Source organism: Varanus komodoensis, unplaced genomic scaffold, assembly GCF_004798865.1.
Source record: "Varanus komodoensis strain SLA01 unplaced genomic scaffold, ASM479886v1 scaffold20_1, whole genome shotgun sequence".
Lineage (NCBI taxonomy): Eukaryota > Metazoa > Chordata > Lepidosauria > Squamata > Varanidae > Varanus > Varanus komodoensis.
Genome location: NW_025335587.1, coordinates 12,497,658 through 12,522,165, shown reverse-complemented (window position 1 = coordinate 12,522,165; position 24,508 = coordinate 12,497,658). Strand labels below are relative to the sequence as shown.

The 24,508-nt window shown below is 52.6% G+C and overlaps 1 protein-coding gene across 7 annotated transcripts in view; it reads left to right on the top strand.

Annotated features, from left to right (window-relative positions):
• Nucleotides 1–23,129, top strand: part of RASA4B (RAS p21 protein activator 4B) — a 52,485-nt gene extending 29,356 nt beyond the window's left edge. For 2 of the 7 annotated variants that reach the window (XM_044429941.1, XM_044429943.1), the window contains 16 exons: nucleotides 1,164–1,293; nucleotides 4,305–4,683; nucleotides 5,544–5,635; nucleotides 7,328–7,445; nucleotides 7,973–8,126; nucleotides 9,161–9,225; nucleotides 9,322–9,434; nucleotides 11,096–11,288; nucleotides 12,405–12,590; nucleotides 13,922–14,066; nucleotides 15,887–16,056; nucleotides 17,211–17,348; nucleotides 18,766–18,901; nucleotides 19,105–19,225; nucleotides 20,141–20,205; nucleotides 21,853–23,129. In XM_044429941.1, coding sequence (XP_044285876.1) covers nucleotides 1,164–1,293; nucleotides 4,305–4,683; nucleotides 5,544–5,635; nucleotides 7,328–7,445; nucleotides 7,973–8,126; nucleotides 9,161–9,225; nucleotides 9,322–9,434; nucleotides 11,096–11,288; nucleotides 12,405–12,590; nucleotides 13,922–14,066; nucleotides 15,887–16,056; nucleotides 17,211–17,348; nucleotides 18,766–18,901; nucleotides 19,105–19,225; nucleotides 20,141–20,205; nucleotides 21,853–21,989 — 2,342 coding nt within the window. In that variant the 3' untranslated portion in view covers nucleotides 21,990–23,129. Of the gene's footprint in view, nucleotides 1–1,163; nucleotides 1,294–4,304; nucleotides 4,684–5,543; nucleotides 5,636–7,327; nucleotides 7,446–7,972; nucleotides 8,127–9,160; nucleotides 9,226–9,321; nucleotides 9,435–11,095; nucleotides 11,289–12,404; nucleotides 12,591–13,921; nucleotides 14,067–15,886; nucleotides 16,057–17,210; nucleotides 17,349–18,765; nucleotides 18,902–19,104; nucleotides 19,226–19,341; nucleotides 19,586–20,140; nucleotides 20,206–21,852 lie in introns of all 7 variants that reach the window. The other 5 variants (XR_006414713.1, XR_006414712.1, XM_044429945.1 and 2 more) reach the window with 5 other exon arrangements.
• The last annotated feature ends 1,379 nt before the right edge of the window (nucleotides 23,130–24,508 follow it).

The window sequence follows — 24,508 nt, the reverse complement described above, 5'->3', positions numbered from 1 at the left end:
GAAAGAGTTTTGAGTGAGACAGTGGATCAGAGGTGTGCTTGGCTTTCTCTTCGAAGGCTCGGTCCTTTCCGGGTACCTAAAGGCAGTGGCACTGCATTTCGAGAAGCTGGGCCAGCGTCCTGCTCATGGGCTTCCTCCTCAGTGGGCAACTTGAGACTGTGCCTCGTAATTGGCCACAGAATAAACCACAACGCAGAATGGGAACTTGTAAGGTTCCAGACGTTTTGGCATCCATCTCCGCTGCCTGGGTTAGCTAGGCCTGTGTTAGCAACTCGCCCATCCTTAACAGCTTTTAGTCCGCCGTGCCTCTTGTCATGGATGTGCATCGATGCAGAGGCATAGACAGAGGCACAGCAACAGAGCGAGTCAGAAGGGGCGTCCTGGGCCATCTAGTCTGACCCCTGGCTCCAGCTGGCTCTATCATGTGCTTGTCAAAAGTTGAATCCCACGTTTTGCCATCCGCATTGCATGCATTTATTCGTTGTACTCTGCCTTTTCCTCAAAGGAGACAAAGGTGATACAATTCACTGCTTTTTAGCCTCACAACATCCCTGTGAGGTAGGTTAGGCCGAGTGGCCTTGACTAGCCCAGAGTCACCCAGGGAGCTTCGTGGGGACTCGAACCCAGCTCTTCCACATCCCAGTCCATCACTCAGACCACCCCGCTCGCCCCCTGCCTCTCCTCCGTGCACTGACTCGTTCTCCCCGGTGCACTGCGGAGAGGTGGGCAGAAGCAGATCATTGTTATAGCTTTGACGTTCATCCTGGCTTGGGCTAGATCAGAACCCGGGACTCCTTAGCCAGGCCTGCTTCTAAATATTTCTTCGCCATATTGTTTTTTTCTCCAAAGTAAGGTTCCCGGAGCAGCTTACAAAGATCCCTAGCAAGCTGGCCCCTGCCCTCGGGATTAGAAGTTGTGGCAGAAAAGGAAAAGCATCTGGAGGGGAGAGGCAAGCAAGAGCTACATAGTGCCCAGCTGTTGTTTCCCGCTGATAGGAAGAGGCGTGGGGACTTGGGGTTGGCCCAGCTTCATGAGCCCGAATAAAATGCCAGGAAGGTGTTGAGCCATCTCCACTGACCTGGAGTGGTTGCAGTCCCTGCTGGGTCAGTCCCCCTCGGCACGCGGCTTGGGTACCTTTTGCTTTGCTTTCTCTCTCTGGTCAGGTTATAGTGGCTGGCTGAGCCTCACGGAGATCGACCTGGACGAGGAGGTGCAGGGGGAGCTGCACCTCCAGATCGAGATCACCGGCAGCGGTGCGGCGAGGAAGCTGCGTTGCACCGTGTTTGACGCCAGGTGAGGCTGGGGAGCGAAAACCACAATTGGAGAGGGAACCTGGCCTGATTTTAGCTGCATCTAAAACGAGATATGCTGCAGGAAGAGTGCAGAGACCGAAGCAGAAGAGGCACTCTTATTATGAGTACTGGTAGTATTACATTTATTTCCCGCTTTGCTTCGTCTTGGCCAAGAACCGAAGGTGGCTTACAAGTGTCTTCCCGCTGGCCCTTTCCCCCACAAACTCTCGCCTCGTGTGCCTGCCCTGGAATTGCGAAATAGGAGGCTGTTTGCAAAGTCAGTTGAGTTCTCAGAGAGTCGTACTTTTGCATATTAGTTGGTCCCTGTGTGGCAATAATGCCGGGGAATATCGAAGGCGGAAGAAGACGGGGAAGGCGACGGAGCCGCAGCCTTGTGTTGGCCCAAGCTGGACAGGGCTGTCACTGGCTGGACATCCTCGTTTGGAGGAGGCTCGATGGTGGCCCGACGGGACAATAAGGGGCATGCCGTGATGCTGAGCAGGTGCGAGTGGCCGAGACCGGCTGTTGCCTTTGTCCCTTGCTTCTCCCTGGCCACCTGGCAGGTAACCATGACACACAGAGGTACCACTGTCCCTCCGTGCTCTTGTCCCTGTCCTTTTGCTTCCAGCCCACCCAGAAGATCAACCAAGCCTTTCTCCGGGAACGTTCCAAGCCTTTCTTCCCTCTCTAATTACATGTGCCTTTAATCGCAGAGGGATTGGTTTTGACGGCAAGGCAAGGACTGCACCGTACCTTAAAAACGAGAGGCTGAATCGCTTAGGAACAAAGAAACTTTGGTTCTGGGTCAGATCAGCCATCCTTTGAGCATTTCAGTGATTCTGATGTGTGTCATGCAGTGCTTTCCCCGCGGGGTTCAGAATGCTTTTGTTGCCCTGGCTGAGCAAGGAGCAAGCAGAGGCAGAGACGGAACGGCGGATTTGAGGTTCTCTGCTTTGAATCACACCTCCCTGACCTGACCAGAGGCCCTGGGACCTCCGTTCTCCCTGCATGCAATCCAAGGGGACCCTCAGATTTGCTTCCCTTGCGGGCTGCTGGACGGGATTAAAACTGCACCCGAGGATTTGGTAGTGCTGCTGTCGCTGTTTTTCTTGCTATAATTGCAAGCCTGCCAGGGAGGCGACTGTGAGGACTCCAGGCATACAGGGAGAAGAGTTGGTGGTCAATACCCCTCGGAGTTCATAGTTCGTGATTTCCTGTCTTTTGGGCAGAGTTTTCCCATCCAACTATCTCTCCTGCAGCTCCGTTATTGGCAGTAAAGGATTTAAGCTTAAACACTCTGCATTTTTCCGTATTTGGTCCTTCCTGTTCCACCTTCACCGGATGTCGCCCCTGGGAGTTTTTCTGAAATGGAATCCACCTGGCAGACTGCAGAAGTCTGACAGTCTTGTTTAAAGGCATCTGCTGAGTTTCTAAAGGGAAAGGGCAGTGCGGTGTAGTGGTTAGCATTCAGGAGATCTGGGTTCTGTCCCCCTCCTTCGCCATGGAGTCAACTGGGTGACTTTGGGCCAGTCACTCACTCTTAGCTTAACCTCCCTCACAGGGCTGCTGTGAGGGTAAAATGGAGAGATGGGGAACCTTTCAAACTGCCATGAGCTTCTTGCAAGAAGAAGAAACGCAGAATATAAATAGGTGGTGGTGGTGGTGATAAAAACAGTAGCGTCTGTTTGCTCCAGTGTCAGTTGAGCAGTGTTTCCACTCTGGCTTTAGCCCAAACTTTTGAGGCACCATCCATGGTGCTAAATGTATTTTGGGGAGCCGGTGGGAGGGGATCCACCATCCTTTAAAGGTTCGGCTGCAACTGAGAGTAGATACACTGCCCTGCTGACTTGGGAGCTCCCAGCTCCACTTGGATAGAACTCTGGTGCAGACGTCTCTCCTCTTTCGGTTCTGCATGGGATGAAAATCCCCAGTCCAAAGTTGGCATGAGCAAACAAAAGCCCAGAAGGAGCCCTCAAGTTCAGCCCAAAGTTGGCTGTTCCAGCAACAAAAATACGAACCCAGAGGCTTTCCCATCCAGGAGCTGTGGGACTTGGAGGCCAAAGCGATCAGCTTCGTGCAAGCAGCAATCCTGGGCGCACGAGTCAGAGCTGCATTCCAAGGAGATGCGCTTTTCTAATTTCCTTCTCGGTTTCCGCCAAATCCTTGCAGGAAATAAGCACCCCATGTCCTTTCATTAAATTAAAACCCAAAGCATTCATTGCAAAACATAATTTCCAAGTGCAGAGCAATTGTGTGTTAGTGTGTTTCTCTTTGTAAGCTGAAAAGGACACTCCTGCGGGGTGGACAGGAAGGAGCAGGGTGAGAGGAGGGATCTGAGAAAGTTTTCGAAGATTTCTTTCAAAGGGAATGAAAAAGGGCCGCATGCACACTTGTAGGGAGCAGTTCTGGAGCCGAGCGGCAGATGGCATGACGGAGGTGGTGACGTCTTGTGCCATTTGTGGGGGCGGGGGGGCGGTTTGCCTGGGTTCGTTCTTGGTTCATGCTCCTCCTTCCAAGCCCCCGCACATTCTTGCTCATTCTCAGCATCGCTGCTGTTTCCCAAGCTCTCTGTACAAGATCTTGCTTTCTGTTTTAGAGGACTGTGCATTTGCAAGCTCTGATGGAGCAAGAAAGCTCTGTTTCCGTGCCCTTCGCAAATTTCAGGGAGATCCGTGGATGCAGAAGGATGGCCTGTGCTGGCACACTCCATGTTTCAGGAGATGGGAAGAAGATGGGGTGCTTAGAGCTGAGAATTCCCTGTCCTTTGCTTAGGTGGCCAATGGCCAGTCTAGGCTCAGGCAGGCTGCTGGGCCACGGGAAAGTAGCTTCTTACTAGCCTCTAGATCCCATCCTTGCGGCATCCCTGCAGGGTAGGCCAGGGGGAAGGCCACTCTCCCCGAGGCCAGGGAGAGCGGCCTTCATTAATCGGAAGGGACATCTCTGCTCCCTCTGTCACAGCAAACGGGCATATTCCTTACTTCCCGTCTCTCCTTGTTTCCTCGCCCCTGCCAGGGATTTAGCTCGGAAGGATCGGAATGGTGCCTCGGACCCCTTTGTCCGAGTCCGTTATAATGGCAAGACCCATGAAACCTCGGTGAGTCCGGGCTTTGGGAAGACATCGGGGTGGGGTGGGCATTTAGGCCGGGGCGACTGCTACCGAGAAAGGCGAGTCTCTGATCCCCAGCCCGGTTTTACAGCCGTGTTTAGAATTGGCTTCCGGGAGGCTGGCATTGCTTTGGCTGGGTTCTCGCTGCAGGTGATCAAGAAGTCCTGTTACCCACGGTGGAATGAGACCTTTGAGTTCGAGCTGGACGAGTCCGCCACGGAGAAGCTCTGTGTGGTGGAGGTGTGGGACTGGGATCTCGTCAGCAGGAACGATTTTCTGGGAAAGGTAAGGGCAGAAGAAGGGGGGGAAGGGGGCCCTGGTTCCAGTGCTCCGCTAGGATACCAGCACCTTGGCTGTTCACTCTTGCTTGTGTTTGGTGTATTAATGAATTAGTTAATTCACTAGCTCATTTATATACTGCCCAGTACCCAATGTTCTCAGGGTGATGCGCAATGGGATTTATTTAGAAGTCCTAAATTTAAGTCTAGTTTTTTTGGGCAGGCGGGAGGAATAACATTCCAAAACATAAAAGATTAAAGATCAAAATGTCTTTAATCTTTTGCATTTTATCTGTTGCATTTTTAGAACACCATAGAAGAGCAGAAGGTGCACAGGTGAACAGTAACAGAAAAAAGCAAAACGCTTGAACCCCAGTGCGTTGCTTACTCAGGGTGCGCAGAGGCGGACCAGAGCCTAAATTAGGACAGGAATTGGTGCGAGGTTGATATTTCTGGGAATGAAGTGCATAACCAGGGCTCGAGAGGTTTACGATTACACCTTCCATCTTCCCCGGCTGGAGATGATGGGAGCTGTAGCCCCGATTTAAATGGAAGGCAGTAGATGGAGGAAGGCTGGTAGCGTGCCTGTTAGACTGAGCCTGCCATCCGCCTCTGCCTTGCTTTTCAATCTCTCTACGGTAGTTGGTGGTCATTTAAAAATAGGAGGCCACCACAAAGAAGACCCATCCCTATTCGCCCCCCACCCATAAACACAGATGGAACAGCTGAGCAGTGCCCGCCTCGAGTCAGGCGGGGGTGTTTCCCATCCCTGGTGTGTGATTCTTTCAAGACTGCAGGTGCTGGGGGCCTGGGGTCTTGTTTGGTAGGGGAACAACGCCCATCTTGATCTTTCTTTCTCGATTTCAGGTGGTGTTCAATGTCCAAGGGTTGGAGACTGTTCAGCGAGAGGAAGGATGGTTTTTGCTCCGGCCAGAAAAATCTAAGCCAAGAGTAGATGAGTGAGTCTCTGTGCGTGAGAGGAAGAGCACCTGATTGCTAGAAGAGAAATAGGAATCATACTCGGGCAGCAACTTGGGAGCTAGCGTCTTCCTCGTAGCATGGGAAGCCATACCGGTTTGAAGTGATTCCTCTAATTTAGTATTTATTATTTATTTGAAGTAGTTTACCCTGTTCTTGAGCCCCAAGGCTGCCAAGGTCAGCTGACCCATGTAAGACAGTGCTTGCTGCCAGGTTTACAATCTGAAGGACATGACACACAAGCAAGGGGGTGGGGAGTCAGCTCAAGCACCAGTCCTGGCCGTCACGGTTCTTAAAATGTGGTGGGAAAAATTCAGAGAGCTTGGCCATTGACTAGGTGACAGTGTGGGAGAGACAAAGGCAGCCGGTGTCTCAGCAGAAGCCATGCAGTCTCTCTGCCTCTTTTCTCTCCCTCTGTTTGGCAGCCTGATGGAATGACTCAGAATGCTCCACTCTACCTGGAAGCAACTTGCTGACATCTCGGGTAGAGGGTCTTCCCTCCTCCCTAGCTGATACTTCTTAACTTGTTGGGTGTTTGTTTGTTTGTTTGTTTGTAAGCCGTCCAGAGACTTTAGTATCGGATGGCATATAAAAACTTTTAAATAAATAAACAAACAAACTAGAAATGTTCAGATTGAACCAAGCATCTTTTGCCTGCAAAACTTTACTGTAGATATTACCTAGGGTCAGGCAGTTCTGTGTTGCTTCTTTTCTTAGCACTAACTGAAAGACATTCCTGGGACCCCGTTGTGGTAGGGCAGAAAGCAAAATAATGTGATGTTTCTCTTACCCAAGACGTTGCCATCCTGTGTAGGTATTAGAGACCTTGTTATATAGATTTGTTTTATATTTGCTCTTAATTGCAAACATAGAAGTGGACCTTTCCACTGCAATGTGCATCTGGTAGTTGAAGGACCAAAATCATTTGGCCTTCCCCCAGGCAAAGAAATAATGTGGTTGCTTTTCTGAAAGTCGAGGCTATTTTCTTTTTTCATTAGGTCTGTTACTTCTTCCTTTGAATTGCTAACAAAAAATTTAATCAGTGATTCATTAAAACAAGAGCTGGGCCGTGGGAGAAAAGTAATGGTTTTAAACTCTTAATTTTTGCCTTGAATGCTTTAATGCTGGTTAGGTTATCAGACGCTTTAATAAAAGCTGGAAATTAGCAGTAGGGATTTGGATCACAAATGTTCGTTCCGAATTCTTGGTCATAGCCTCATGAAGAGAAGACTGAGCGGAACTATGATAGCGCTCTTCAAGTATTTGGAAGGTTGACAGAAAGAGGAAGGCCAGGATCTCTTCTCAATCATCCCAGGGTGCAGAACTTGGAATAATGGGTTCAAGCTCCAGGAAGCCAAATTCTTGACTGTTCCTGCAATGGGACCAAAGACCTGGGGAGGTGGTGGGCTTTCCCATCCTGGAGGCATTCAAGGTGCAGCTGGACAACCATCTGAGGAGAAAGTCCTGCACCTGGGCAGGGGGTTGGACCTGGTGGCTCCTTCCAGCTCTCCTATTCTGCGATTCTTTGAATGTTCTCAGATGAATAGAATGGGTTCTGATCCGTGACACAGGGCTGCGGCCCCTGGGCCCAGGGACCCTTCACCCCCATGACCTGCCTTCCTTTCCTTTCCTTTCCTTTCCTTTCCTTTCCTTTCCTTTCCTTTCCTTTCCAGGGGCAGTCTGGGCTCCTTACATCTCCAGGTGCAACTTCGGGATGAGATGGTCCTTCCCTCCATCCACTACCAGCCTCTGGTCCAGCTTTTATGCCAGGAAGTTAGAGCAGGTGTCAAGGTAAGATCTGTGTGGGCTTCTTGGCCCAGAGGTCTAAATGCTAGGCTGAGGAGCTCCGCACACGTGTCTCTGTCCCAGCTAATTTGATGATCCAGGTTGCCACTCTGCTGCTGCTGCTGCTGTTGTTGTTGTTATTATTATTACATTTTTATACTGCCCCTAAGCTGAAGCTGTCCAAGCAGTTTACAACAATACTCACAGTATCATGCATTCAAGTCCCCCATCCAGATTCTAACCAAGCCTGACCCTGCTTAGCTTCCAAGATGAGGCAAAGTCAGGCACTTCAGGCTGTACAGAAGCACTCGCTCTTTCATGCCCTAGCCTTTCTCACAGGGAGGTCATGAAGATAAAAAAACGTTGCAAAGAAGGTGGGATATAACTGCAGTAAATAAATATTTGGCCCCGTGGGGAATCTAATTTTGTGCGTGCCTGCATGCATAACATCGGTTGGATGAAAAGCATCGTTTGCTGTGCTTTAAAACCTTGAAGGGACTTGTTTTTCAGCTTTGCTCTCTTGTCCCTGGCAGGACAAGCGAGTGCATTTAATGACGCTGATTGATGAAACGACAGCGGCCGAGTGCAGGCAGGAGGTAGCGGTCAATCTTGTCAAGCTTTTCCTGGGTCACGGGCTGGCCACAGAGTTCTTAGACCTCCTCTTTGAGCTGGAATTGGATAAAACTGGTAAGAATCTGGATGCTGATGGGCCAAAGCGAGCAGGTGGGAGAGGGAGAGAAGGTCAGGGTGTGGCATCTGACTGGGGAGAGCCGGTTCTAGCCCCGCTTGGCTATGAAGCTCAGTGGGGAACCTTGGGCCAGTCTCAGAGTCTCAGCCTAGCCTACCTCACAGGGTTGTTGGGAGGATTATATGCGCAGGAAGAGGAACTGCACCATCTTGGGCTCCCCAGAGAAAGAGCAGGATATAAACGTAACAAACCCTGCATCCTGCATATTTTGGGGATCTCGGTTCCCGGAGCCCTGTTGGGACTTTGTGGGAAGGGCCATGGGTCATTCCTGCCCCAGTTACATAAATGAATTGGACCCATGGATAAACTGCCCTTGCTCCCCTGATGTTCCCAAAGGAAGAGGGGGGTTTTGCTGGTGCGTTCTCCCTGCCAGCCAGCGGCCTTGCCTGTCAGTGTTGTGTGATGACTGGCTCAGCTCAGAACGGACAGGGTATTTTACGAACTTCCTTGGAAAAGCGCAGTTCAGCTGAAGCTCAGCCCCACCCTGGAAAGTTCCTTTCCTAGCTTGTAAGGTTAGGGGACAGGAGCCAGATATTCAGAGCAGGTGCAATGCACCTCTGGACACACGTTCCTGATCCAGCTGAGATTTCAGCCGGAGCTGTAAAGAAGCCATCCATGGTTCTGAACCTTAGTCTTGGAACAGGGTTAGCAGCATGGAATCCAGAATGGAGTGTGAGCTCTGTTGAGCCGGGAAGCATCTCCCTCGGAGATACAGTGAGGCATCCTCTCCATGTTCCTGGCCAACATCTGTGGGGCAGAACCGAAATGGTCTCTCACAGAAGCAAGAAGAAAATATCTGGACACGGGTCATGGTGGCACTGGGGCTAGCAGAGCCGTCGACCGGGCTGCTTTGCCTGGCAGTGAGCGCATTGCGTGCTGGGAAAGATCGGTAGGGAACACAGCGCTTGCCAAACGCAGATGGCTCTGAAGACTGTGATTGACCCGTCTGTGCGCATGGCGTCCTCTCTTTCAGATGAGCCGAACACCTTGTTTCGGAGCAACTCCTTGGCCTCCAAGTCGATGGAGTCCTTTCTGAAGGTATCTGGGGGGTTTGTGGCTGCCCGGCATGGATCTCGGTGGTGTTTTGCGCAAGGCCATGCGCCTCCACTCGGCCCTGCCTCTCCCCGTCTCCAGGTGGCAGGAATGCAGTATCTGCATCAGGTCCTCGGGCCGACACTCAGACGCGTGTTTGAGGAGAAGCGCTACGTCGAGCTGGATCCCAGCAAAGTGGAAAGCAGAGAAGTGGGGTAAGCAAGCCAGCCAGCAAGTTTCGTTCCTCTTGCTGCCGTAGAAATCTGCATGACGGGAACGTCCTCTGCAGGGGAACGATGGACCAGAGCCGAAGAGAGGCTCCCATAGAAAAATCGGCATTTGCTCCCAAGTAGTCTAAGCAGCATGGCGAGAAGGAGCTGCCGATGGGGCCCTGCATCAGTGACGCCTATTTCTGGAGGCTTTGCATGATTCTGCGTAGCATTTTCCACTTTGGTTTGGCAAGGAAGCCTGGGGGCTTTAACATGTCTTTTTACTGACGGTTCTTGCTTCTGAATTCTTTGCAGGATTAAGAGTCGCTCCCTTTAGACATGTTTTTTGACCGAGAGGTTTTTTCCTGCCATTCTGTGCATTCCATTATACAACCACTAGGTGGCACTCTGACCCAGCAGAGTTGCACAAATGTCGGAGTGTTTCATCTCACACTTGCCGAGTAATACCACACCTTCCTCCATTTTTATTTTTATTTTTTTAAGCCATGGAAATGGTTGCGAAGTGTGGGAGGGGAATGAGAAATCATGAGTGCACATTGAGTCTCATGTAGAAAAGCTCATGGAAGGCTTTACGTCCCCTCTCCTGGATCTGGTCTGCTCACTTTCCACAGAGGCCGTGCATGATAGTTGGGGAAGCTGTGACCCTCCAGGCATTGTGGGACTGCAGTTTGCATCATCCCCAGCTTTAGTCCATGCTGGCTGGGGTGGATTTGAGCTGGAGTCCCGCTGGCTGGTTCTTTTTTCCTGGTTTTCCAGTAGTAACAATAACAATTATAATATGGTCCAGTGCGGATTCACAAAGAACTATCAACCTCTGCTGGATTATTAGTGGCTTTTAATTAATAGGTTCCCCATAGCAGCTTCTGCTCCCTTTTCTTAATCTGTATATGGCAGGAGCATTGCTGACAAATAGCCTATAACTGCTCCTTAATTTCTGTTCTCCCAGGCTTGAGGATAGAAGAGTTTTAATTACTGATTTTGCCACATAATTATTCTAGTCTTTGGTCTTTTAAAACTGCACAATACATAATCTAAGTCTGTGTGCTGAACGTGCCATTCGGTGTGGCTTGCTGAACTATGGGTGGTTGTTGGAATGTAGGTTATCGTGTCTGAATCCCAGGTGTGCTAACAAGCCATGGTTTGTTATCCACAAACTGCCCTTGAAGAGAACCCGTGGCTCCTTGCTGGGTTGTAAAGTGTGCGTTGTTCACTGCGGTTTGTCATCTCGGCTGGGTTCAGACACCCCAAAAACCCATGGCGGGTTCTTACTCTATCTGCCGTCTCCGAATGTCTCTGAGGTACACAAATCTATATTTAATCATGTACTTTGCATAGCAATAGGAATTACATGTAAAATGACCTGGTGCCATTTTAGACAGTTCACATTTTTTAAAATGTGGGAGCTGCCCCTTTGTCCCAGGGGCTGTAGTGTCTCACCTGGGCAGGTGTGTCCAGGTGCTGGCGGAGCAGGCCTGCCCAGAGTTTCCGCATCACCACGTTTTCCGAGAGCCATGCTCAGCGCTGACTCCCGCTGAGCACTCTCCTGAGAGAGGAGACGAGGCGGAGAGGACAAGACAAGCAGGAGCGGAACGCAAGGAGCGACCTGGAAGTAAACATGCTCTCTCTGCTGCGGCTTCCTGGCCCAGGTGCTCCAGCCTCCACCGGATCCAAAGCGAGAGTGACGTGATCCAGCAGAGTGCCCAGCTTCTGCAGTCCTACCTGGCGGACCTGCTGGCGGCCATTGCCGGGTCCGTCAAGGCGTGTCCTGTGGTCATTCGCGCCACCTTCCAGCGGCTTTTCAAGAGAGTCGGGGAGCGCTTTCCTGAAGAGAAAGACCAGGTCTGTCCAGGGGTTCGTCCTCTCACTCCTGCCTCCTCTGACTCCTGGGGGTCTTTCCGCATCCCCCAGCTGGGGCGGCCCCAGAGACCTCGCTCTGCTCGCCCCTGAGAAGTGGGGAAGCATAGTGGGGAAAGGACAATGGAGACGATGTCCGTGGCACTCGGCCTCCATCTCCAGAAACTGATGAGCCCGGACTTCCCCTTCTTGCCCCACATTCCGAAGCACCAGGCAATCCCTTGCAATGCTGATATTTCTTGGCACTTCACAGCTAGCAAGACAACGCGACTCTAACAGCCCCCTTCCCGGCTGGACAATAGCCCCTGCTCATGTCAAGGGTGACTGAGCGCTTGCCAACCTGGGACCTTCTCCCCCGTGCTTCCCCTTGATTCCCGCTGCAGGATCCACCCTCGTCTCCCCGATGCCTCGTCGTGGGCCAGGGACTGGGCAGGGCAGCGGCTCCACCCCCCCCCCGGCCCCTCCACCTCTGCCAAAGCAGGCCGGCTCTCACGCTCGGCCTGGGAGACTGCGGGCAGAGGCCCTGATGGGGCCTTGAAGGCTCCTGCCCCCTTGGTCCCCCTGCCCTCCCATCGCCTCCTCCTCCTCAGCATCCGATGACCTTTAGAAGTCGGGGGGGGGGGGAGTGCCCTGTAATGGGTCTCTTCACTCTGGGGGTTTGCAGCCTCACAATCTCTGCCACCTCCCCGGGCGGTGTCAGCGAACCCAGATTGATTGCTGCAAAGCGCTTGGTGCGGGGCTGCCCTTGGAGGCAGTGCAGACCCCAGATGGTCTAGAAAACGGCCACCCGCACACGGACGGGGCCCCTTCTTAGGGTCACAACCCTGCCTGTGTTTGCAGAGAAGGGAGCCCTGCACCTCCCGCCTTGTCCCGGCCAGGGATGCTCCGCAGGGGGCTTAGCGCAGGAGCCGAGGTGTGGAAAGGCAGCTCCTGGAAGCAGATGGACCTGCTCTCACGCTCGGCCTGGGAAACTGCGGGCAGAGGCCCTGGTGGGGCTCAAAGGCTCCCCCCCCCCCACCGTCTCTTCTGCGATGTCCGGATTCCTTAGGATCCCAGCGCTAAGCAGTAATGCTGACCGGTGGCGCTCCTGCCCCTCTCCAGAGTAGCTGGCTGCGTGTTCTGTGGCTGATCTGGTGCCTCTCCTCGCAGAGCCTGAAATTCATCGCCGTCACCAGCTTCCTCTGCCTGCGTTTCTTCTCCCCGGCCATCATGTCCCCCAAGCTGTTCCACCTGCGGGAGAAGCACGCCGACGCTCGTGCCAGCCGGGCCCTGCTCCTGCTGGCCAAGGTAGGGGTCGGCACGGCCGCCCCCTCTGGCCGCCGCGTGTCCGTCTGGTTCCAGCACCGCTGGCGACAGCCGAGGGTTGGGGCTCCTCGTGAAGAGCTGCCCTTCGGCCTCCTTGCGAGTGTGTGGATTTCCCAGTGTGTGTCCAGGATCCTGATGGAGACAAGGCACCAGCTTCCTTGGGGTCAGGGTGGCCCCTTCAGGACCCTCCCAGCAGAGGACACAGCCATCCCATCCTCCCCGGCTCAGAGGACAACTCTGCACCAGCCTCTGCATCTCCCCAGCCTCCTGGACCTCTCAGGCTGTGGACTGAAGGAGACGCCCCCTTCACAGCCCAGCCAGCCCCTCCAGGCGCAATGGAGGAGACTGCGCCGGGCGGCTGCTGAGACAACGTCCTTCTGTGGCTCGTCTGGGAGAGATTCCTAGCCAGGGTCCTGCCCGCTTCCTCCCTGGAGCTGGATTCCTCCCTGAACTTAGTCCCGGCTTCCCACAAGCCTCACGGGGCCCGGCAGTGGGGCACCCTCCGCCTTTTGCCCTGGGCACTTGGTGGCTCCGTCCGAGAGCTGCCGAGTAGCTCCCCCACATGCTGCCCCCGTGGCATTGCACTGGGCATTATGGAGGTGTACGGGGTAGGCCCAGGCCCCGTCCCCGATGCCGACCTGGTGCGCGTGGATGCCATGGGTGGTACTTGCTCCTAATTTGGTTCCCCCCTTTCTCTTCTTGTGGGGGATTTACCTGATCTTTCTCCTCCTCCTCATTTATGGTCACAACAACTCTGTGAGGGGGGCTAGGCTGAGAGTTGACGTGTGGCCCAAAGTCACCTAGGGAGCTTCATGGCCCAGTGGGGACTAGAACCCGGATCTCTGGAGTGCCAGCCCAACACTTAACCACTGCACCACACTGCCCTCCAGCCCCAGACTGCATAGTTAGCAATGAGGTGGCGTTCTCGTCCTCCTCTTTTATCCTCACAACAAGCCTGTGCAGTAGGCCAGGTGGAAAGGAAGCTTCGTGGCCCAGTGGAACCTAATTTTTTACTTATTTCATTTCTGAAGCACTCTGGGCAGTTGGCGACAAAGCCCCTGCCTCGTACTCCGCCCTTGCGTCCTCCTGGCCAAAAAAGGCTCACCTGCACAGGAGGAGAAGACCCCCGAAATCCCCCCAAGAGCCAGCGCCTGCTCGGTGCTGCTCGGCAACGCACTGAATGGTGCACACGGAGCCAAGAAGCCACGGTTCAGGGTTGGTCCCTGCTTCCGCGTGGGGTTTCCTATAACCGCCCCCCAAGTACAGGGTGGCCAGGCCCTCCAACCTCGACTCGTCTGCCTTGCTGCTTGCAGGCGGTTCAGAACGTGGGGAACCTCGGCACGAGCGTCACCGGCACCAAGGAGGCGTGGATGGCCCCCCTGCAGCCGGCCATCCAACAGGGCGTCGCGCAGATGAAGCAGCTAATCCTGCAGCTCGTGGACATCGAGGAGAAGGAAGGTCGGTGTCCTTTAACCTCGCTTGCCCTCCCTGCCTTCCCCCACCAGCTCCGGTCTTTCTCAGCTCTGCTTTTCCAAAAGGGTTAAAGCTGCTCGTGTCATTACCTTTCACTCCACGCGTGTCATGAGCGGAGCCGGCTGGAGCCGGGGGTCAGACTAGATGGCCCGGGAGGACCCTTCTGACTCGCTCTGTTTCCATATTTCTGTGTTTCTCCAGATGTAAAATTGAAATAGAAAGTGGCAGAGCACTGAGAACTTTCCAACTTAGAGGAGAGTTTCTTGCCGGGAGTGGCCAGCAATGTTAAAAGGACAGAGCTCTTGAAGCCGGAGAGCGCTTTACTGATTAATTTATTGTGTTTTGGGGGGAATTGTTACTCACAGTGAAACAGATCTGAGGTCTTTTCATGGATTAATTATCCAGTTTCAAAGATCTTCATACGCAATTTGTAGGGCTGGTGCGGGGGAGAGAGAGAGAGACTGATTAACTTAAACAAGAGAATTTGCTGCCCAGTTTAATTTGTAGTATGTTGCCGACAGATCAAATGCATCCGCTGGCCCAGCTTTCTCCAGCCTGGGTTCCTCCAAATGTGTCAAATAACATTTTCCTGCCTGCTGGGGCATGCTGGGTGTTGTAGTCCCCTTCCAGATTGGGAAGGGCTGTACCCCAACCTTATGGGGTACAAGAGGGCCCATATGGTTGAATTGGCTGCTTTATATGGCCGTGTTCAAATCTGCAGAGAGGGGTAGCCATCTCCAGGTTTGAATGATGCCCGGACCAGCAGATGTTCATAGGAAAACCGTTACGTTTCTGCCCCAGTCTTTCATTCGGTAGCACATAACACCAGCCGAGCTTGCTGTATGCAAGGTCTTTTTAATTTTCTAGAAACACAGAAACAGAGCGAGTCAGAAGGGGGCTCCTGGGCCATCTAGTCTGGCCTTCGGCACCAGCCGGCTCCGCTCACAACATGCCCACCATGTGCATGTCCAGCCTATCCTTGAACACCCTCACTGATGGGGCCTCAGCCACCTCCATGGAAGCCCATTCCACACCCTTGGGGTCCTGGGTGGACCTGGAAGGACTTCCTGGCATCCAAATGGAACCTTGGTTTCCCGAGCTTTGCTCCTTTGGAGCGCGTCCTGCCTTCCTCTGCAGGGGAGAACAGGTCTCTACCCATCTCCATGTGACATCCCCTCACATACCTGTATGTTGCCAACAGATCCCCCCTGGGTCTCCTCTTCTCCAGGCTGAAGAGGCCCAGTTCCCTCAGTCTCGCCTCATACGGCATCCCCTGCAAACCGGCCAGCAACCCTGTGGCCCTGCGCTGCACTGACTCCAACCTGGCTATATCCTTCCTGTAATGAGGGGCCCAAAACTGAACACAGTACTCCAGTTGCGGGCGCACCAGAGTTGTATAGAGTAGTAGTAATACCTCTCTCGATCTAGAAGCCACACTTCTGGCTATGCAACCAAGGGTGGCGCTCGCCCTCTTGACCACCGCATCACACTGCTGGCTCATGTTCAGCCTGCAGTCAACCAGCACCCCGAGGTCCCTTTCACAAGTGCTGCTCTCCAGCCACTTGTCACCTAACCTGTACCTATGACAGCCATTCCTATGCCCCAAGTGCAAGACCTTGCACTTATCCGCATTGAACGCCATCCTGTTGTCTCCTGCCCACTTCCATAGTCTGTCCAGATCCTTTTGGATCCGGAGTACCTGCTCCTCCGTTGTGGCCACTGCCCCAGTTTTAGTATCGTCTGAGAATTTGGTCTGATTTGTTTTCATCTGATGGAAGCCTGCGGGTTTTGAATGTTCCTTGCAGAATCCGATCTCCAGGAGGCCCTGTCCCTGCAGTCCCAAGTTGTCAAAGAAGGACCCTTGTTCATCTATAAGAATAAAGGCAAAGGGCCCCTCCTGTCCCCCTCTTTTAAGAAGCTCCATTTCTCGCTAACGAGCGATGCCCTTACTTATGCCAAGACACCCAATTCCAAGGTAAGGAAAAGGGCAGGGACTAGTAGCTTGAGAAACCAAGCCCTGTTGCTTGCAAGATGCATTCCCCTGGGAGCTGATCCCTAGGGGTGTTTCAAGCGAGGATTTTGCTCACAGAATTTTACAGGGGGTGCCCAGAGGACGCCACCCCCAATTTGTGTGTTATTACCTTTCACTTCAGGTAAGAAAATGCTCCTGTTCTGGACAGGAAAACGGAATCATTGGCCAGTCCCTTTGAATTGGAAGCGGCTGGGAACCTTCCGTCAAGTGGCTGGGAACCTTTAGCATGCATGCATGCCAACGTTTCAGCATGCGGTGTTGTGATGAAGCTTGCGGGACTGGGCTTGGGTGATCCGGGTTCTAGTCCCTCCTCTGCTGTGCAGATCCGTGGGGGACTTTGGGCCAGTCACAGGTGCTCAGCCCAGCCTGCCTCGCAGGGTGGGTTTTGCAGGGAGAAGGAAAGGAGAAGGAAAAGATGGCAGCTGCTTTCCGTTCCTTGAAAGGAAGCAAGGCAGGCTATAAAGATAATGCATGAATGCTGGTTTGTGCTAGCATGCCACCAGAGCCTCTCCCAAATTTCCCAAGCATGTTTGGCTTTTTTTTAGTCGAGGAAATTATCTGAAAATGTTGGAATGAACTGGCATGAGAAGCTTAGAAGCACCAACATAGAGAAAGGCCGAGAAAGAAAAGCCACAGGAAAAAAGCTGTAAAAAACAAACTTAATGTGCTGGAGATCCCAGAAGGAGAAGCCTTGATGTTGTGGTGAATGGAGACTGTGAGGCAGGAGGTACTTTGAAAATCTGGAGCCAGTAGTGGCGGTGGTATGGAGCCTCCATATTCAGAGGCAGTCTACCTCTGAATACAGTTGCTGAGGGGAGCTGCAGGGAAATTTTGCTGGTGCCTGCACGGCAGGCGGGTGGCTTCCTGGAAGCATCAAACCGTCTCCCTGATTGAAAAATAGGACGTTGGGCTGAACTAGCCTTTGTTTGATCTCATCCGAGCTGTTTTTTGAGCCCTTTTAGCTTTGGTGTGTTCCAAGATTTTACGTCATGTCTTTGGCAGGTTGCCTTTTTGCAATGGGCCAGCATAGAAATGAAGTAAATGAAAGGGCCCGGTGGGGTCTTGTCATCTCGCGTTCTTGTGGGATTCCCTTTCAGAAAATCGCCTTCATCACGCCAGCCAACATCCGGGCAGCCGAGAAGGTGGAGGAAAAAAGCTTTGGCAACGCCCACGTCATGCAGATCATCCACACCAACGAAAATGGGCAGCCGGACACAGCTTACCTGCAGTGCAAGGTGGAGGCAGCTGGGAGCGGGCAGGCCTGGTGAACCGCAGGGCCAGAATCATAGACACATAGAAACAGAGCAAGTCAGAAGGGGTCTCCTGGGCCATCTAGTCTGACCCCCCGGCTCCAGCCGGCTCCACTCATGACATGCCCACCACGTGCATGTCCAGCCTATCCTTGAACACCCTCACCGATGGGGCCTCAACCACCTCCTGTGGAAGCCCCTTCCACACCCTTGGGGTCCTAACTGTCAGGAAGTGCTTCCTGGCATCCACCCTAAATCTTGGTCCCCTGAGCTTGGCTCCACAGCTTGCCCTCCACAGGGGAAAAAAGGTCATGACCCGCCTCTACGTGGCACCCCCTCATGTACCTGCATGTCGCCAACAGCCCCCCTCTGAGTCTCCTCCTCTCCAGTCTGAAGAGACCCAGCTCCCTCCATCTCTCCTCATTTGGCTTCCCTGCAACCTGCCACCATCCCAGGGGCCCTTTGCTGCACCGATTCCAACCTTGCTATGTCCCTCTTGCAATGAGGGGCCCAGAACTGGGCACGGGACTCCAGGTGCATGTCTGCAGCCCAGGGGGCATCCCGTGACCTCCCAGAACCAGGGGAGGTGATCAGGGCGGCACCCTGGGGCCCCTGGACTGGCCATCCCTTCGTGCACCATCCCTGCCTTCTTTTTCCTTCTAAAATATTTTCCCACTGGGGTGTCCAGCTAGGCATGAACAGGGTTGCGGATTCGCATATCCTCCCGTTTTGCCTTTTCAGCTGCAGAGGCTGATGGGTCCTTCAACGGCGTGGGGCCTGGATACCTGAAGGAGCGCCTCCTTCCCTGTGTGCCGGCCCACCCCTTGAGATCTTTTCGGCGTCAGGCAAAACCGTTTATATTTTCCCAGCAGTTTAACATTTCATTGGTTTTATCTTGGATTTTATTGTTAATGGTTGGATGCAGTGTGTTGTTTGTGGTATGTGGTGGTTTTGTTTTTTGTAAGCCGTTCAGAGACTTTAGTATTGGATGGCACATAAAACCTTTGGATGGATGGATGGATGGATGGATGGATGGATGGATGGAAGGACAGACGGACAGACGGACGGGTGATGGGGCACTCAGGGGCAATGGGGTGGAAGCCACCGGGATTGTCTGACGGCCTCATCCAGGTAAGAAGCCACGCCATGCGGAAACACCCTGCGTAGCTCAGCCGTGAAGGCAGCCGAGACGTCCTGTGATGGCAGCGTCTTTCCCTGAAGCATCCGCCCCGGCCTCCCGCGTCCCTTTCCTTTCTCTGGCTGAGCAGGACTTGCAGCGTAGAAATCGGTGATCGGAGCTGAACGGTGCCGTTCCCGTTGGAACGGAAATTGCACCAGGGCAAAACCTGGAGCCCAGGGTATGCGCGGCACTGATCTCCGGCTGTCGTCTGTGGGTTTGCAGTGCGTCAACGAACTCAACCAGTGGCTTTCGGCCTTGCGGAAGGTCTGTGTGAACAACACCCACATGCTCTGCTCCTACCACCCGGGCATCTTCCGCGGAGACAAATGGAGCTGCTGCCACCAAAAGGACAGGGCAGGTACTGCATCCATGGCTGACGCCGTGCTGGGCGCTCTTCCCCGAGGCGTTTGATGGTGACAGCTCACAGGATGCCCCAGGGTGGCGGGGACACATGGCCGCCCCAAGGTTCGGGCCCCAAACTGAAGATGCTGCGTGGGACACCTCTGCTTAGGTGTTGGACGCTGGGTGCGAGCTCACCTCACAATTAAAATCGCCTCCTAGATCGGGGCTGTGGCAAAACCCGGCACGGGGTTATGCTGCGGGAATGGAACGACCCCTTGGACCCCAACTTGGAGGCGCAGCTGATCTTCCGACATTTGCTGGGCATGCGGCAGCAGATGAGGTGAGAGGGGCGTGGGGTTGGGCGGAAGCCTTCCCTTGCTCTCCTGGTGCACCCTGCTGGGAAGAAGAAAATGGCGAAAAAGAAGGTGGTAATCCAAACCATATGTTTTGAGCCAGGCGTCCCCTCCCAAACGAGGCCGGCCCTTCAGCCCTTATTGGAAGAGCCTGGATTCCATACAGAAACAACGTATTCACAAGCCTCGAACACGCACCCCGGGTGGAAAGTTGACCCCTCGCCTGCCCCCCTTCACCCACGCTTTGCTGATGAGCCCTTCGGGGTCGGTCTCCAGAGGGGGGCACACCGTGGAAGTGAGCGCACTGACACGCTTCCCACTGAGCCCCTTATTGGTCCAGCCGGCCGGTGCGTCAACGGGCCCTCGCGTCCACGTCTTCTGGGGTGTCAAGGTCTCCTCCCGAGAACCCTCGCCAGCCTGTTCCCTTCCAGCTTCTTTCCCACAGCCAGGAGTGGCAGGGGGCTTGGTGGGCGTCCTTGAAGGGCTTTGATCCAGAGCTGACTCGGGCAGGCTCACCGGGAGAGTTTGGGCAGCCGGGGCCTCGCCAGTCTCAGCCACTCCCATATCAGAGTGAGGACTCTGAGCCACGGCGGGGTCGGCTCCCCGCTCCCCCCCCTGCGTCCGGGCCGCCATTCCCACCAGAGCCCTCCATCTCCCCTGTGCGCCTGGGAATCACATTGCGCACGGCACCATATTGTGTTTGTGGTGCTGAACCTTCCAGCGGCTGCATTAACGCGGTGCGGCATGCCGTCCGCAAAGGCCTGGAAACGGGCTGGGTGTCGCAGCGAGCCTCTTCAGAAGGTGCGCTGTGAAAAGTCGCCACTCTCCGACAGTGGTGCGTTCTTGGTTGGGCAAGTTTTAGGGCCCGCTAACCATCCACCTTTTTTTTTTCCTGCCCCAAGGGAAAAATATCTGGAATTGTCGACACTGGAGAAAGAGGCGAAGCTTGATTTGAGCCGAAGTGAAGGTATGGCTCATTATATGGGTCTGACTGGGAAGGGCAGTGGGCGCATCCGGACTGCATTTTGCCTGTCCTCTTGTTCAGTGGACTAAGGGGCATCGCAGGCCAAGTTGCTGGGGTAGAAATTCTGCGAGAGAATACCTGGGCTTATATGGAAACTCAAGGGAAGGAGAATGAAGCTGGAGCTGCGTATAATGAAGCAGGATCAGACCTATTTCTAGGTATCTTCAACCTGCCTGTATAGCTGTCTCTCGTGCTAACACGTCGGGTCACCTTTGCTAAGCTGGAAAAGCTCGGGCTTGCAGCTGGATGGGTGACCACGTGTGGAAGAAGAGCAGAGGGTTGGACTCCCTGGCATTATGTATTGTTTATTTATATCCCCCTTTTTCCTTATGAGCTCAAAGTGGCTTATGTCATTCTCCTGCTCGCAATCTTATCCCCACAACAACAGCCCTGTGAGGTAGGTTGGGCTGAGAGTCTGTGCCTGGCCCAAAGTCACCCAGTGGGCTCCATGGCTGAGCGGGGACTGGGACCCAGATCGTCTGAGTCCCCGTTCCAGACTCTTAATCGCTCTATCATGCTGGTTCACATGTAACTCTCCTTCATTTCTGTTCAGGTGCAAGCTGAAAACTAGACAGGGCAAGATAAAAAACAGTGACGCAAAGCCTGCTTTGCTACTGTTAATACAGTGCAATGCAGTACAGTCTTTTGCCTCCTTGCGAGAAATCCTGGGTGTCTTACAGAGACTTCCTCCACTCTCTTTTCTCCTCATAACAACAGCCCTGAGAGGTAGGCAGGTTAGGCTGAAAATCCAACCTGCATCTCCAAGGAGTAGGACAAAAAGGAGACAAAGATTAGAATCGAATGTTGATGGGATGAATTATATGTATAGACGCACATTTACAACTGATCACTGTAATTTAAATAGATACCCAGTACATTTTGCTGCAGGTTCCACTTATGGATGGACAACTTCAAGGCCCATCTGCCTGCTCTCCCTTCTTACGTGTCTTTATTGTTAAGTCAGACTTGGCGTGGACAGCTGTTCACACAGGGAACTATCCTCTCTAAAGTGGGACCCGCGACCGGCCTATATGAGATTTGGAGCCAAGTGACAGGCTGGGCTTCCTGGTTCTCCTAGGCCCAAGAGTTCTTCCATTTTTAGAAAGATCAGTGTTTCACATTGACCAGGTTCAGACATCAAGGATGGAGTATGGGCTGTTGTTAAACCACGGCTTTTTCTTGAGACATGGGTTACCATGTTGTCTGAACCCAACTTTGTTAACAAACCGTGGCTTATTAACCACAAAGAGCCCACATTTCACAACCCACCAACAAACCACAGGTTCTCCTCATGTTTCAGGTTAGCAAACCGTAGCTTGTGACTGCAGCTGGTTCAGACGACACATTTCAGCAACCTGCAGTTCAACAACAACTTTTCATCTCTTGGGTGTGGAGGACTGTTTTGTCTGAACTGGGTCACGGAGTGCAGGAACCCTTTGCCGGCCGCAGGGGTCACTAAATCTCCTACTTAGCTTACAAAAGGCAGCCCTTAAGCGCAACTTAGGAAAAGCCAACTAATTTCGTCTGACTGCAAAGCTGCCTCACACGATCTGCACATAATTTCTCCCTCCCTCCCCCCCCTCGTTACAGATCCCGAATCTGTTGATGGGCCAAGCAGGCTTTTCCAGGTGTTGCAGGATCTTGAAGAAATCCACCGCAAGGAGCTCTCCCGGTTGAGTGACTTGGCCAGCCAGGACCGGAATCACCTGGTGGAGCTGCAGACGTAACTCTCGTTGCGCATCAGTCGCTCTTGGGCTGAGCTTGTTTCAAGCCCGATTCCTGGATTTGCAACTCTTTCTGCACTTGTGCTCCCCTGCTGAGGTGGAACGGAGGCTGGCCCTGCTCCTTGGAAAGCTGAAACATGGAACAAATGGCCGTTTCTTTCAGGACCTGTTCAACCTGACAGACCCTCCGGTCTAAACTGGGAATGCTGGGCCCAAGCCTTCCTTTCAGCAGTTTAACTGAGTCCTAGTTTCTCTGTGGATGTTTTCCTTTCTAAAGGCTGTACTGAATTCGTGCTACAAGCTCTTGGCACTTAGCCTGTTTATTTCCCAAGATAGTTGACCAGAACTTGGAAGCTTGGGGGGACTGTAGGCATACTTTTTATTTTTTTATGGAGTAACTTTCTAGACCTCATGGTGATAGAGATACCTTTGAAAATGCATAGAGAAATCCACTGTGTTTGGAGGAAGGGGGCAAGGAGTTGGTGCCTTTCACAACTCATTGTCTGTCTCTTTACGACCTCTGCTCAGATTCCCTCTGCACAGACCCCTCCGCATTCCTTCTCATTTATTTCATTTCTGTACCATCCACAAGCTGAAGCTCGCTGGGCTGTTTACAACCATTTATAAAATCTAGCAGCTTGCATGCTGGGAGAAGACAAGTTTCCACAAGCAAGTGAGCTTGCCAGGAGGATGCTGTCCTTGGATGAAAAGGCCCAGTTTGGCAGAGCGACAGATTAAGGCTGGAAAGGTTTGCAGGGTGCTTTAAAGGGCAGCAAACTGACAATATTTCATAGCACAAGTTGTAAGGATGATACCTCTCGGTTCAAGAGCAGTCTACCCAACATTTTCATTGTGGCAAGAATGGAGGGAGGGCTTGTCATCCGAGTTTAATGCACCCCACCTCCCCCAAGATCTGGGTCCATCTTCGAGCCAGATATATCTGTTTTATGTCATATATATTCCAGTTCAGCAATATCTCTGGGTATGAGGTGAACCTTTTTTCTTTTGGTAATTTGCATGCAATAAAATGACTTCCTGCCATTCCAGTGTAGCCAAGAGGAAAGTTTGGTTTGCTTTTCTGGTCCGTCGCCCCCTTTCCGGGCAGAGAGATTCTGAATGTAGAATAAAAGATTGTTTATCACATGCTGCTTCTCAGGGATGACGGTCTGGTTCTTTGTAAGAAAAAAGTAAAATTCAAAGTTTTTACTTCTCCAAGCACCTCCAAGGCAAACTGATTCTGCTCGTGCAGACTCTGCAATCCACTTTTATCAAGTGGAAGCTGGTACTACAGCTCCCAGAATCCCCAGCCAGCATGGCTGCACACGTTCCTTGTCTCTGGCGTACAGTTTTGCAAGGCTTGCAGCCTGTGCATAAGCCATGCTGACTGGGGATTCTGGGAGCTATGGGCTGGGGCCGGGTGAGCTTTGGGAGGACTATTGGAAAGTGTTTCGGATTTATATATACGGGGAAAGACCAAGAATCGCAAACTGCAGAAGCGATTAGCTGCAGCAAGGAAAGCTGCCTTCAATCCCCACTTGGTCTGGCATCAGCATTGCGAGTGTGACCTTGGCTGGGTGCTGTCTCTGACCTACCTCGCAGGGATGTTGTGCAGGGGAAAGAGGAGGCAGGTGACGGGGAAAAGGCTGGGATAAAAGTGTAATCCATAGATGAGGCATCGTTGCTCTACATTCTCCCTAGAGCTGGAGGGTGGAGGAGAATGGTTTTATTTTTGTCATTTATTTGAAATATTTATTTCCCGTCCTATATGCAAAGTGTCTCAGGATGGCTTACAGAAATCAAAACAAGCAATCCATAATCAAAACAACAGTTAACAATAATTAAGGATATACATAAAACCAACAGTAACATATCACCCATGAAAACAAAGTCAAAACCAAAATCAAGATCAAAAACAAAAAATGCAACTGTGGATAATTCAAAACCAGATTAAAATTCCTAGTTCTTAAAATGGTGGGCAAATAAAAAGGTTTTCACCTGGTGCCGATGATACAAAAGGATACATACAATTGGATTTCTGTCTACAGTCCCAGGCCAAAATCAGAGCTATTTTGGCTGAGGGAGTGGAGTAGAAACTGAATGAATAAAGAGTATTCAAACTATGCAGACCCACAGCTTTTCAAATGCCAGCTCTTGGAGATACTGAAATTTACGAGGGATAAATGTCCAAAAGTACGCTAAAACCCATGAGGTTTCCTGCAAGTAAGGGCGGGCCCTCCACATGCAGCTGAACTGTAGCCTGAATCAGCTGGCATATTTGGTGGGGATGACGGGACTTGGAGTTGATAATCTGGAGAGCTTCGCATGTTCCCCATCCTAGGCATGTGGTTTTTCAGTGGGATAGCGGTGAAAGTGTTGGACTGGGACTGGAACGATCGGGCTCAAATCCCTCCTTGGCCAAGAGCTCCCTCTTGTCATTTTCAGTCAGGCACTGACTCTTAGCCTCGCCTTCCTCACAGGGTTGTTGTGAGGATAAAACGGGGAGGAGGAATGCTGTACAAGCC